Raw genomic sequence first — 15,503 nt, 5'->3', positions numbered from 1 at the left:
AATGCTGCTTCTCTACATAAACTGTCAGATTATTTCCTGGAAACCTCTTGACAAGGATAAAAGGCTGCTGAAGAAGCACCTGGAGGCCAAGCTTTATTGCCTATACTTCCAAGGAAATTAGGCTGAAGTAGGACCATTGTTCACATTTTAGTATAAATATACTGCCCATAGGAATAATTTCAAGTTTTTTTTTAGTGCTTAGAGATCATTTAAACAAGATCTGAATATGCCAGCCATCAGCCAGCCAAAATGCAGAGTAGGTAGCTTCAAAGGACAACCTGCAGTTCACTGATATGCCAGTAGGTGGTGGCCATGTATTGATTATTGAAAAGGGGTTGCAGATTTGGTTACTTTTTGCTGCAACAAACCCCGCCTACTTCTGCAATTTGTTTTAAAATGTTATTTTAAACTGAACCCGGACTTTAACCACAGTAACTATAACCTTAAATTTAGACCATCAAGCAAAAGATGTCTTTAATTTTGACTGTGGCTGTAGAAGCTAGTAATGAGTGGCAGGGCAGATTTAGTTTGAACTATTTTCTTTTTGGAAGCATTATTTATACATTATACATTCAGAGAGTTGGAAACAAACATGGAGAAAGGCAAGTTAAAAAGTAAGTATGAAGAGTGGACATTGGGACTGAACCCTATTTTTAGCAATGTAACTGACTTGAGGCGTTACCAAGTGCATATAGGCTCTGCAAAGCCTGATTCAGACACCAAGGTATGTGATTTAGGTGCATCTTTTATAAATAAATGATGGAACAATGTATTTGAGGTGACCTATGGGTATGGTCATTCATAGACCAAGGTTCTCAAACGTATTCATGCATGACCCACAAAAACATATTCTCAGGTATGTTTATTATTAGTAAGTAAAGTCTGAGCAACTTATTTAATGAGATGGGTGGGCCTGCTTTTTGGAGCACAACAGCTGCATCCTGGGTTTGCTGGTAGACATGGCAACTCTGATATTATACTCCACATTGAGACGTGATCAGTAACCTATTTGTTTTTGATTATGTCAGTGTGGAAGATGTTGCCTCACATAAGTAGATATCGGAATCAGTAGGCCTACATCCATCGCTGCTTTGGATAGTCCTGGATATTCCTCGAACCTCTGCAACTGAAATCCAGCAAGTCTGGTTGCAGCAAACATTGCCTTTAAGGTCGATCACTGGACAGCTCCATCTGGGCGTCCTCCAGGTCGGATGACAGGTGATGAAAGGTTGTCGTATGGTGCCTAGTGATGAGTTCAGTACTGTACATTAACTTTTTCGAATATACTCGGCAAATATGCAAGATTTACCAACCATGTGAGGTCTGTCAGGTGGTCTCGGAGTTGGGACCCAGACTCGATCAGAAAAATGTGCACCTCAGGTCCAACAGGCTGGTGAGAATTTCCCCCCGCGAAAGCCACCTGACCCCGGCGGGAAAAAATGATGTTGATTTATCGACAAGAGGAATGCTTGGTTTGCAAATGTATTTTCAATTTCACTGGGTTTAAACTTTCGTGTGCAAGAACCTCTGGGCAAATAACGCATTAGGGATGATACACGTCGTTAATGGGAAAGCAAGTGGATCCAAACTATGAATTCTTGATATTTTTGACGTTTGGACGGCTTGTCTTACGGGCCTTACCATTGCGTTTCTCATTTCCTATAGGCTTATTTTCATTGGAAGTTGATTGCTTTTCCGAAGCAATGCTTTCATCAACTGTTTAAAACTGTTGTCATGCAATGTCTCCTCATTTGTAGAGTTACGGATTAGCCACCGATACATGTTGTAGGCGATGTAGGCTATTTGCTAGCTAACTAGCCTAGAAGCACGCACACAGCGAGAACAATCTGTGTGTCTGTGTCGATGTTCTATTAACCCGAGCAGCAGTTTCAACCAACCAGTTTTCGTTCTGTGATGTTTCACGTAAATAAAAAAAATACAACTATTTTATATAAGTGGCCTATTCTAATTGTGTTCCCCCTTATATATAGTACAGCATTTTTCAGGTTTATTAAAAATAGCACTTTTTATTTAAATAATTTAATCTTGAAATCATCTCGAACCCCACTTTGAGAACCACTGTTTAGGCCAGGCAAAATTTGACCAATATATTTTCTGTGCAATTATGGATTTCTTACAGAATGTGCAGGGTACAAATGCACTCATTCTCTCTTACCCATACAATCACAAAGAAGGGCGTATTGCCTTTCTTTAAAAATATATTTTAGAAAAAATTAAATAAAAACAAACGCTTTTCTTACGGTAATACAACAAACTTGGATTAATTGTACTTTACAGCAGAAGTTTTACTTTGCATAACATCCATTCTCACACGTCGGAGTGCGTAACCAGAACCACCGGAACCCATATTCAACATCGCCGCCCACTTCACTGTGCGCGTTCACGCTTTCACAAACCTTTGGAATTGCGCGGCGGGGAGTAGTGGGACTGCAAAACACCAGAAACCATACTAAAATGAGGAGGGAGAAGTCAAGGATAGAAAATAACATAAATATAAACGGCTTATTGGAGCATCTTAAAACGCAGATTTCCTTTACAGTGGGTATTTGAGAAAGACGAGAACAACGTGATTTTTTTTTGCTGGATGTGTTTCTATTGGAGTTAGTGAATTATATTTTCGATTGCATTGTGGATTGGCTGAATGTTCAGTGGTTCGGCGTAAGAAACTACATTTGATTTATCATATTGTTTTAAATGTAAATGTGAGATAATTGTTGCCAGAGAAACAAAGAACAGCTTAAACAGTGAAGCTCTGAACAACCAGAAACTCTGGTTAGCTAAGCAAAATACAACGGTATGTCGCTCTGTGAGCCTCCAAACTGAATGTGTCTCAGCTGTTCAAAGTAGCTTATTTTTAAGAGACAGCAGGCACGCACGCATAGTAGGTTCAACAATAAATGTGATAGCCTTTAATATACAAGCTAAGAAGAAATTGTTGCATCCTTATTCGCAGTAGCCTGTCTATGATTCATCTGGATTATGACCTGAGTTCTAACACCGTTTGGATGTTAAATCAACTTTGAGAATGAAGAAAAGGAAATTTTGTTCCCGGTAGTTCACATCGCGTAGTTTATTCAGAAGGGAATATACACATTACATCAGGTCTGATCAACTCACGTCACTTATTCAAAAGACTGAGCTGCACATAGGCTACTATTCTGACTGCTCCACTGGACATTACCTACTTAAAAAGAGCAAATTACTGAAACTTCATCGAAAACTAAGGAGGATCCTTAATGTTACTGTATGGTAAACTTTCTTGATTTCATGGGAAAACAATAGAAATAATCGCATTTTCATTGAAATTTTGATTTCATCACCGGTGGAAGGATTACCTCCGTTTCGCGCTGGAAGCGGCAGAATTTCGCCCACGGAGGCGGCTGTCGAATTTGAGTGTAGAACGCTCCCCCCAAACCGACATGGAGGAGTGGAGGCAATGCGGGCGGTGGTTGATAGACTGCAAGGTTTTGCCCCCAAACCATCGGGTGGTCTGGCCTTCTGCGGCCGTGTTCGACTTGGCACAGGCGCTACGAGACGGAGTCCTTATGTGCCAGATGTTGCACAACCTCTCACCGGGGTCTGTGGACCTAAAGGAAATCAACTTCAGACCCCAGATGTCACAGGTATGTCAAGGGAGCACCTACTGTACCACTATTTCAGGGGAAATTGTTTTGGTATACTACGCTTACCATTTCAGCATGTCACTGTCAGTGTCCTTATATTGGGCTTCATGGTTTATTCTAACTGTCCTTTACGCAAGTGGTTTTGTAAACAGTTCTTTGCATGAAAACGAAGTGGTGCAATTCCACATCCCATAACACAACTGTGCAGGAGGAAGTGCTGTACAATTCTGCGCCAAGTTGCCAACGTGTACTTTCTTGCTCCCAATGGGTGTCACTGTTGAGCGCTAGTGACAGTTCCAGGTGTTCTCCACAATCAATAAAGTGCATACTAACGCATTGCCTAATGTTTATTTGAGTAAATAATACACGTTTGATTGTAAAATCTGCTACAGTTTTAAACAATGGATACTTGCATTTGAGGTTAAGATGTCAGTTCACTGAAAGACACGCTAAGACTTAAGCAGCACAGAGCCTATGTAGACCTGCAGTGTTACTAAAGAGGGCATAAATATAGATAAACTATTCGAAAGTTTAACCTTTTCTGTGATGGGTGCAACATGGAAGAGACTAGTTGAAAAATGTTGAGACAAAACTTGGTTTGAAGTTGAGGGAAAGTAAGGGCACATGGCTTTGTCAACACAGTTGGCAGAAAGTCCCAACTCAAGTCTCTTTCGGATTGTAGCTTGCTCCCAAAGGGATGTTTAATTGGTGAACTAAGGGGTAATATTGACCTAGGCATGTAAAGTGACTGACATAACATGGGTCATGTTCACTTCCAATGTGTCATTGTGTGGTTTACCCCACGTTGTCGTCAAAGCTCAGCCCGGGTCACAGTTCCGAAATGAGAGTGCTTGACCACAGCCACCTGAGATTTACGGTGGCACATTGCAAGGAAAGTGGGTTGTGGCATAGCTCTATTGTGACTGATTTATCTTATTGTCCTAAAAAGGATTACTGAACCCCAGGCATTTGATAAGGTCCATATATTGGCCACTAGAAATGGATGATGGGTTCATATTCATTCATTGATGTAAATGGGGTTGAATGGGATTATACCTTTGGCTTGTTTAAATTATAGTTTCTGGCCTTTTGGCCTCATTGTGGCCTCAAGACACCTTATTATGCAGGTAGAAAGGTGCTATATAAACTGTTTATGATGACTATTGGCTAGAGATTAAAACATTTTGACCACCCTGTGTGCCTTCTCTGACATGTGTGTTTCATACTGGTGTCCAAATTACTTTTTAAACATTTAAACAACCATTTAAATACACTGCATTATATATCATTTCTAAAAAAACACAAAATACTACTTAAAAACATTTGGAATGTATTTTCAATCACTTGATAAAAGCAGCTCAACAGCTGCAAAGGATTCTGGGACATGTAGGAGACACGCTACTCAATGTTGGCTGTGTGTTACCTGACCATTCTGTAGTGGACATCAGTGCATGGGTTCAGGAACACTAAGAAAACCATTGTCTCACAGTACACAGTACGTCACTGCATCCATAAATGCAAGATAAAACTCTACCTTGCCATGTAAACAAGATACAGAAATGCCACCACCTTCTCTGTGCCTGAGCTCATTTAAGGTGGACTTTTATTTTGGGGAATCCTGGGCGCCACATCCTCCGGACTAAATAGGAGAAGGACCATCCGACTTGTTATTTGTGCACAGTTCAAAAGCCAGCATTTGTGATGGTTGGGGTGCATTAATGCACATGGCATGGGTGACTTGCACTTCTGTGAAGGCACCATTAATGCTGAACAATATATACAGGTTTTGAAAGCAACATATGCTGCCATCCAGACAATGTATTTTCCAGGGAAGGCCTTGCTTATTTCAGCAAGACAATGCCAAACCACTTTCTGCATGTATTACAACAGCATGGCTCCGCAGTAAAAGAGTCCAGCTGCTAACCTGGCCTGCCTGCAGTCCAGATATTGAAAACATTTGGAGCATCATGAAATGAAAAATACAGCAAAGGAGACCCTGGACTGTTGACCAGCTAAAATCCTATATCAAGCATGAAAGGGAATACATTTCACTTTCAAAACTACAGCAATTGGTCTCCTCAGTTCCCAAACGCTTACAGAGAATTGTTAAAAGAAGGTGATGTAACACAGTGGTAAACATGCCCCTGTCCCAACTTTTTTGAAATGTGTTGCTGGCATCAAATTCAAAATGGGCATGTGTTTTTCCAAGAACAATAACATTTCTCAGTTTCAACATTTGAGATGTTGTCTTTGTACTATCTTCAATTAAATATAGGGATGAATCATTTGCACATCATTGCATTCTGTTTTTATTAGCATTTTTCCAGTGTCCCAAATTTTTTGGGAACTGGGTTGTAGTTTTCCTTTGAACCTGTAAGTGGTGAGATGTTTAGTCAGTCCTTGGATGCACGTCAGATCCTTGCATGTAATCTGTTGCATGTAAGGAGGTTAGGACGTCAACCGTTTGTGTGAACATACTTTTTTTTATCTGCATTGAGAGCTAAGCAAATTATTGTCAGTTAAGTCTTCCACCTTTTTACTGTGGCTTATTGCAGGCGATTGTCCCCTACAAGAGACGAAAATGAATGAAACTCGGGAAAGGACATTGTGGTATAATCTGCTGATTTGATCGCCATCTTGAATGATGCCCTGTAGTGTATGAGCAAATGTGTTTAATCATCTGTGAAATGAACGTCATCAAGGTCATGGAACTTGTAGGTTACAGGCCTTCTTTGTCACTATCCTCTTCTTCAAAATTAGCAAAGGCAGCAACCATGTTATTTTCCCAGCAAATAGAGTGCTGAATTTTGTTGAGATTGTCTGGGGATTTAAGAGTTGCTATACATACTGCTACGTTTTCCAAGACATATGAAAGACTCGACACGCTAGTTTTTTTTTATTATGTAAACTTTCAGATATCAATAACTTGAGACGCCACCTTCCGAGGTTGCATGCGCCACATTTTCTATAGATCCACCCAGAGTTTTTGTTAAGACAATTGTGTCTGAACTGTTTTAAGTTTCTATGCAGTGCACATGTATATAGCTCAGTATGACAGCCTTTACATGCCAGAACAAAACTGAAGGGTCTGAACCTTTAGAAAGTGCCCTGTCATTCCTATGTTTGGTTTCATTTTGTGAATGGACTAGAGAGATTCACAGAATTTGCTTAAAACCGATGAGAGTAGTACCACTTGTTCATCCATCATCAGTTTGTCAAAATGATGGTGGGGTGATTGCCTCTTTAAAGTCTCTCTAAGAATTAATTGAATGAACATTTGCTAATAATATATTTTCATGGAATTGCATGGAAACATTTGTGTTCTAAATATTTAAAGCAGATTATTTGTGGGTAGTTGACTTGTGTGTGGAGAGGTGTGGTAAGGGATTCAGATTGTCTTCCAGGAAAGTATTTGGGAATGTATTATTAGTTCTTCAAATAACCATTTAAATACTGAAATGCAATTGTTTGCAATTGATTTTCAAAATATTCCAATAGGCAGATAAAAGTTTAATTTAAATCGCAGATCTTTAAATACAATTTACCTCTGGTCTGTTGTTTGTGTTGTAGCGTACAGGAGTCTGAAGTATGTTTTGGTAGTTAGTGCCTTTCATGATTAAGGGCCCGGCACACTTCCATCCACCCACCAATCCAGTGCCACAGCACTACTGCGACGATGCTGTTGGTGGGAAGGGAACTCTGTGACAAATTGGGTTAAACAAAATCCTGGCAGCAGAACAGGGGTTTTTGATTAATGACATGGTAAAGGTCAGTGTGTGTGCTCTAATGCAAAGGACACACTAATTTATTGCCTCTCTGCCAAATGAAAGGGAGGTGACACGGGGCCATTACATTTTTGGCTCTTGACAAAAGACGTGTCTCTCAACCACCCTAAGTGGTACCTTATTCTGTCTTAGAAACCATGACTGTTGTAAGTCATCTTTGATGAATGTCTACTAGTAAAGACCTTTTATTATGTTGGTGAAAATATAGAGGGGAAATGATGACTAGGGGTGGCACCAGTAGTGTTCCAGGTTCTTATGACCTCAGAAGATAACGGGGCTTTATTTTCATACTGTTAACGAATGCTGATCTTGTACTTTACCCATTCAGTGAAAATGGTCTGTCTGCTCTTGTGCTCTCATGATTCATGTGCTAGTTTAGCTCAAGGAATACCAATGATTGTTTTTCCTTAGCCTAAACTCAGCAGATGAGGTTACCCTCTTAGAAGACTTGTTGTGTTAAGATAGGCCTAGTAAACACTCTCAGGGCTGGTTTCACAGGCACAGATAAAGCCTAGTACAAAAATACAATCCAGCAAAATGGAGACTTTCGATTGATCTAGAATTTTCAGTACACGGCATTATCAGTGTCTGTGAAACTGGCCCTTAAGTATGGGATGTGAAATATCACATTTGTATTGTGTGTTTTGGTTGTGAAGCCGAGATCATGGCTAAGGGTTGTGTATCCTGAATAACTTGCTGATACCTGTGTATGTTGTTCTGCCAATGTTTTCTCTGTTTTCCATTGTTACTGAGGTAGCTTTGGATGTCTTTGGGAAGACTTGTATGGGTGTGTGTGTTGTACCTGTTTAGTCTGCGTTACCGCTGGCTTAGCCCAGGGAAGGTGTCTGCTCTCTTCTCAGAGCAGCGGGGCTTTATCCTCCAGTGCTTTTGAGAACACATTGAGGCTGCCACTTCCAGACACTCAAATTTAGCTTATTTTTCAGTTTATTTACAACCACAGCTGTGGATGATATGAACATGTTTATCCACCATTCTTTGTCTAGTGTATGGTCCAATATTTTACATACGTTCCTCTTTTTTTTCATGTACCAGTCTTTACACTTACTCATTTGGTGGTAGATACAGGAAATGTAGATATTGTTTTGCTATGCAGGACTGTCATTATTTTCTGTCTTCTTGATAACTTACTCATAGGTGTTTCCTCCAAGCTTCATCTCCGTCTGCGTCTTTGACAATCCCTGCTTTGGAAATGTTCCATTGGCTGGGATCAAAGATAAGGACGTGAGCTGGAACATGACATGGAGAATTTCAGCCCACCTACCTATCCCAGCCTCTCTGCAGCTCTCCCGTCTGCTTCCCGTGTAACCACTCTGGTGTGGGGGATGGTGCAGCTCTCCCTGTTCCCTTTGGGCTAATTTAATCTGTGTGTTTGGTCTACTGTTGCCCCTGTGACCCCTCGGCAACCGGATGCAGGTAATACCACTAATGGAGCTCGTTATGAACACTTCCTGGGTCGCACAGCTGTGACTTCAACAATGAAAGTTAATGGGATTGAAAGAGGCAATAGCGGTAGGAATGACTTTCTATTTTTGATCAGTAAACAACTCGGGGCAAATTTTTAGTGTTTATGTGCTAGACCAGCCCAAACCCCATGGAACAAGCAGTGTTTTGGTTGACTATTTTCTTGGTTGTTGGCTTGTAGTTTAACTTGTAGTTTGACAGTTAACACCTCATGCACAACACGTATGAGCATAGTGCGCAAAATGCTTCCTGAGCTTGAGGCAGAACTGCACTAAAATCATTATTAGTTCTGTTGCCCGGGAACAAATCAAAAGCTTTGTTGTTGACATGAATTTCGAATACATTGCAGAACACAATTCACTGCATGGTCAAATTTGTGAGTTTTAGGTTTAATATAGAAGGGTTTGTGAGTACGTAGCTTAGGTCAAATTAAAGTTCATGAAAATGTTTTCGATGACTCCAGCAAAAGCAATAGTCATCTGGCAGAATCTAGATCAGCAACACAACTAGGTTGAGTTTGGACTGGAACAAATAGCCCTGAGTTTCCTAGGGCTCAGGGAATCGTGTAGTGAGGTGTAGGGCGGGAGAGAGGTGAAGTAGAGGGAGCCTACCCAAGATCCAACAGGAAACCATACAAGACTGAGAAATTACAGTATACCGGACAGACTGACCCTACCCTTGGCACATAGACTCTTGCTGAGGATTGAGATAAGGCTGGGTCGAGGGACACTTTGCTCGTCCGAAGATTACCCTGGACAGGGCCGACAGGATCCAGTAGGAAAAAGCCACATCCACTTTGCCATGCCCCGGAATACCAAACCAACATCAACAGCCATTAAGTACCTTGAGACAAGCCTGAGTATTACCTGGTTCATAGAATCTAAGGCCAGAACTTGTCCACAAAAAAACTCTGGATTTTAAGTCTGTCATATATAATATGGTGATCAGTGGTATTAAAGGTAGCCTAATGACAGAATTACAATGACGAACGTAGGTCTTTGGTCTGAAGCAATTTTTGGCTTTGGTTGTATAGGCTTCGTTAATGCCACTTTTAATGCAGTTGCTACACATCCAGAGGATAGGGAGAAATTCATTATAGGAGGGCAAAAAACAGGAAGTAGCTCCTTCAGTAGTGTGCTTGGAGTAGGGTCCAGTAGACAGCTGGTCGTTTTCTTCATTCTTTGCACATTCCTGGGGGACTGATGTGCTGGTAGTCTGAAACATGAGCTCACTGGAAATGTGGGGAACTCCACAGAACAGAGCAGGCCTGTCAAAGTGACAAGGAGGTTGGGAAAAATACAGGTGATGTCATCTAAAGCCTCCATACTGTCTAAGTTAATAAGGAGCATGTCATTCTCAAAAATATATATATTTTCTCCATATTGTTAACAAATACACCCGACCAACCCCAAGGCTACAACAAGACTGGACATGGAAAATGCTGATTGACTGTGGGTCTAAAATGAACTGTTATCACTTGATATGACATGCTTCTAAACCAGAGAGACAGAAGAGATCTGAGGCAAACAGAAGCGTACGGGGAGCATTTTGTTTTCAAAGAGACTCCATCTGCAAGGAGCTGGTTGTTGGTGATTAACATGGACATGTTAGGGAATCAAGCCTGACTGTTTTAAGAACACATTCTGTCAGGGACCACAGAAGGAGAGAGGGACAAAGAGAGGGAGAGGACGGTATAGAGTTGTGTGTGTAGCAGGAAAAAACAGATGGCTACAGCTCCTCAATGCAAGCTTTCTGGCTGAAAGTTGTACTTTTAAAAGTTGTACTCTCTCAAAATACTTTTCTGTTAACATGTTTGTACTGACTGACAAAATCACATTGCGGTTCTAAACATTGCTAGATATGCAGTGCCCTTACTTAATGTTGATTTGTAGCTGGTACTCTATTGTTGCATCAAGGAGCTGGGATTTTGTTGTGTTTGCGGATTGATTCTGGCTTTGTCCTGCAGTGGTGGCGAAGTCTGATAAGCGTCTGGATAGCACTTCATGGAAAGGCATAACAGTTCCTTATCTCATACTAAACGCTTCTCTTCTCCATTCCACTACCTCAGCCATTTGCTTTGTTGGGGGAGAGTTTTCTGTCTCCATGCCGAACCAAATATAATATTGTTCACTCCAAGGCTCTCTGGTAAATTAGTATAGCCTTTATAGACGTGTATCTGTGTTGGAGGTCCCATGGATTTTTCAGTCTTACCATAACATTGTCACAAAAGCGGCCAATATCCCATTACTGACCTGTATTGATCATATCACATAATTGGCTGTGGAATAGGAAGGGCCCAAAGGTAGGGTTACCACATTAGACACAATCCCGTAAAAAGCCAGTTGGTATTGATCTGCTGCACGGCTGACTTTCTTGTTAATCATGCAAACAAAGCGGAACGGAGTGTGGTGCACACCACAGAGCAGAAAAAAGGGATCATTTTTATTCCCTCCATCTTAAGCCTATTTGTATGCTTACAACCCATCAATGGATTTCTGGTTATCCTTCTTGAAATGATCCAAATAAACAATTTCCCTTTTCATTATTATCCAAGCATGCTGTAGAACTATCCTTTATTTTACTAGCTTCATACCTGTCCATATTATATTAAATATTTATTTATATATATATATATATATATATATATACAGTGGACATAAAGTCTACACACCCCTGTTAAAATGTCAGGTTTTTGTGACAAACTGAAAAACAAACTGAAATCTTCGAGGGGAAAAAAATGAAAAATAAAAACCTCACATAAGTGTGGGGATGTGGATGTGTTCAGAATGAACCAATCATATTCAAACTCATGTTAAATAGAAGTCAGTACACACCTGCCATCATTTAAAGTGAATCTGATTAATCACAAATAAAGTTCAGCTGTACTAGTAAAATGTTCCTGACATTTTCTTAGTTACATCTCAGAGCAAAAGCCATGGTCCGCAGAGAGCTTCCAAAGCATCAGAGGGATCTCATTGTTGAAAGATATCAGTCAGGAGAAGGGTACAAAATAATTTCCATGATATATGGAGCACAGCGAAGACAGTTATCATCAAGTGGAGAAAATAACAACAGAGACATTACCATTACCCTCCAAAATTGATGAAAATACGAGAAGAAAACTGGTCAGGGAGGCTTCCAAGAGGCCTACAGCAATATTAAAAGAACTGCAGGAATTTCTGGCAAGTACTGGCTGTGTGCTACTTGTGACATAATGGGTAGGATGGCAAGATGGAAGCCAAGGCGGTGAAGTTTGCAAAAACAAACATCAAGTCCCCCAAAAGCACGTGGAAGAATGTGTTATGGTCTGATGAAACCAAGGTTGAACTTTTTGGCCATAATTCCAAAAGGTATGTTTGGCGCAAAAACAACTTTGCACATCACCCAAAGAACACCATACCCACAGTGAAGCATGGTGGTAGCAGCATCATGCTTTGGGGCTGTTTTTCTTCAGCTGGAACTGGGGCCTTAGTCAGTGTGGAGGGAATTACGAACAGTTTCAAATACCAGGCAATTTTGGCACAAAACTTTCAGGCGTCCGTTAGAATGCTGAAGATGAAGAGGAAGTTCACCTTTCAGCACGACAACGACCCAAAGCACACATCCAAATCCACAAAAACATGGCTTCACCAGAAGAAGTTGAACGTTTTGGAATGGCCCAGCCAGAGCCCAGACCTGAATCCAATTGAACATCTGTGGGGTGATCTGAAGAGGGCTGTGCACTGGAGATCTGACAGATTTTGAGCGCTTTTGCAAAGAAGAGTGGGCAAATATTGCCACGTCAAGATTTGCCATGCTAATAGTCTCCTACCCAAAAAGACAGAGTGCTTTAATAAAATCAAAAGGTGCTTCAACAAAGTATTAGTTTAAGGGTGTGTTCTTATTTTTTTTTTCTCCCTCAAAGATTTCAGTTTGTTGTTCGATTGAATTTTTCACGTTTTAGGTCACATTAAATGTGCAAAAAGTTCTGACATGATTTATCTTTGTCTCAAGTCAAAAGTGTGGACACTTACCCATTCACTTGATAAATATACTGCATATATTTTTTTTAATGAAATTCCATTCAGTGAATATCTGTTTTATATAATACTTGTATAAAACTAAGTGGCTGTATATTTGACTACATTGTAAAGGTCTACCGGTGTCAGTTGTCCCTCACTAGTGATGATTATGGAAATATCTACTGATTTCCTGTCGATTCCACATCTGTGTTCGCATCTTTGTGACACCTAGGCAAATTATCAAAAGGCAATGTTCCAGGATCAGAACAGGCAGATGCAAAACATCCTTTTGAGTGGTGAAGAGCAAACACTAGCCCTGCTAGCTCTCTGGAGGCTACAGGAAGCCTGCTGCCGGAGACACTTTGAATGAAACGATCCTCCCATTTGACTATTTTAATATAACTGACAAGCTACTAGACATCTTGAAATGATTAGTGACACATCACTGTTACTAGGGAGGACTTTGACAATAGACCAAGGTGTGGATAAAGACTTTTGTCTGAGTTTTGTGTACATTCATATCTCCAGAGGGCCATTTCAATCCTTTTTTATTGATGTTGTAAACTATCAAGATTATTGTCATTTTCATTGGATAGCAATCTCACTTTAATTGGAGTTTGCTCGCTGTTCATCAAGTTGCCTCGCTCTACATGGACTCATAACTGAACAGTGAGAATTGGAAGGAATCCTTTTGGTCTGGCAGTGTTGACTAAAGCTGAGCTTTCTGTTACAAAGACAGGTTGTTAGGTCCATCCTTGATTGATGGTGTCTGTAAAACCAATTTCTCAGTAGTGGGCCTGAGCAAACATAACAGCAGGTAAAGCTTGTGCCATCCAATTCTCATACATTTTTTTTTTATGGGAAGAGAAAGTTAAATCTGACTCGAGTTTGGCATTAGCATAATGAAAGCAATGGAGTGTGAAGGGAGGAGAACTAAACAATTTAGAGGGAATCCTGGAAGCACCTGCTTGGGAAAACAATAGCAGAAAAACCATAAGGGAGAGAACAGAGTTGGAGAGAGGTTGATTGAGAGGAAGCTTTTAGTGGCTTTCTCTTGTGAAATCGAGCATGTCCCTCCAGCTGACGTTTAGCGTTCATCTGGCCCTCTACAGGCACTTACCCTCCATTAGTAGACAAAGATATACTTTTAACTACACCAGCCCTGTTCCACAACTTAGTTTGACCGACACCATGGTGTCCTCATGGGACAACCAGTTCTAGTCAAACCACAGATGCTGTATTGAATGCAGAGATTTCATATGACTTTGAACAGCCTTGGCACTTAAAAACACAGGTTGACTTTGAAATGTTGCCAATGTACATTAATTGTATAATGCAACCATTAGCAATGGTTTTGATTTATACTTAGCTGCATTTCAGTTGAAAATACCATCTTGTTAACTGACATTGCTATACTTTTTTCTTTTGAAAGCTGTAGCCAAGTCTGTTTTGGTTGTTTGCTTTGTCTTGTCAGTCATACTGATCACTGCCCTTCTCTGTGGTGTTTTCGTATGGAATTTTTCCTCAGTTTCTATTTTTTCCCTTTCTTTCACCGAAGAGGTCCTTTACTTCCCACTTCCTGCTCAGCATGAGTACTGAAGGAGAGTTGTGTAATCCCCCACCCCCCCCAAGCTTTTCTGTGCTGAGCCAGACAACAAGAAACATCTGGACGGCGAACAGAGAGTTCAAAACACACCCATCCCCACCTTCAAGGAGCTCAACAATGCACTGTTAAACTATGCACTGCTTGGAATCTGGACACCTCTGTCCATCCAGTCAAACCCTTTCTATACAGCATTCTTAGCATGACTAGTTTGGTTCAAATGTGTGAGTGAGAGAGAGGCACTGTTTGGTCAGTGTTTGCTGCTTGTGAATAAAGTGCTGATATGTACAAAGTTGCTTTTCTCTGTGTGTTCAGCCGGCTATTATTTTGTTCTGAGATCTGCATCAGGGAGAATATATTATTGTTGACTCTGGCTCTCTGAACAGATTGTTTTTTGGCAGGCACGCAACCAGGCTTTTGGATTGTAGGCTCATATCCCTTTCAGATAGGATTTGCAGTGTTTTTCCTGAAAAAGAATTGGCCAGTGTTCATTGGTCTTTTTTTATACAAACAACCCCCCCCCCCGACTGAATTCACATTTTCTATAGCCAGTGCTGTAGACAGGGATTCTGAGAGGTGGGAGGGGTTTACCACACCCATAATTTATTTATAACTAAACCAGCTTATCCGTAATGCTCATTTGTGCAAGTATTTCAAATGAGTGTTTCCAAAAGCTTTGTGTTCACCATTGTACCTTGCTAGCCATCTATGTATATTTTTTTGGAAGGAAGCATGGTGACTAATGACCATTATTGTCATTGAGTTGACCCAGGCCTATAACTACATGCATGCATTACACAGTTTGGTGCTGATCATTAACTTTGTTGAAGGAGCTGGCTATGCAAGCCTCAGTTTTGATGGTGCACAGTCTGTTAATATAGCTAACTTTTAACCTGACTTAATTTTTGGCATGTGGAAGCATGAGCTTTGAAGCAAAGCATGTTTTTGGAGGCAAGCATGAGGAATACTTTTGAATGCGTCCGCAAAA

The 15,503-nt window shown here is 40.7% G+C and overlaps 1 protein-coding gene across 10 annotated transcripts in view; it reads left to right on the top strand.

Moving 5' to 3' along the window:
* The first annotated feature begins 2,408 nt into the window (after nucleotides 1–2,408).
* vav2 (vav 2 guanine nucleotide exchange factor) overlaps nucleotides 2,409–15,503 on the top strand; it is a 168,938-nt gene continuing 155,843 nt past the window's right edge. For 6 of the 10 annotated variants that reach the window (XM_010893931.4, XM_010893928.5, XM_010893927.4 and 3 more), the window contains exon 1: nucleotides 3,441–3,644. In XM_010893931.4, coding sequence (XP_010892233.1) covers nucleotides 3,441–3,644 — 204 coding nt within the window. Of the gene's footprint in view, nucleotides 3,645–15,503 lie in introns of all 10 variants that reach the window. The other 4 variants (XM_010893934.5, XM_010893933.5, XM_010893932.5 and 1 more) reach the window with 1 other exon arrangement.

This window comes from Esox lucius, chromosome 14 (genome assembly GCF_011004845.1).
Source record: "Esox lucius isolate fEsoLuc1 chromosome 14, fEsoLuc1.pri, whole genome shotgun sequence".
In the NCBI taxonomy this organism is placed as follows: Eukaryota; Metazoa; Chordata; class Actinopteri; order Esociformes; family Esocidae; genus Esox; species Esox lucius.
This window is presented reverse-complemented; position numbering and strand designations above follow the sequence as displayed.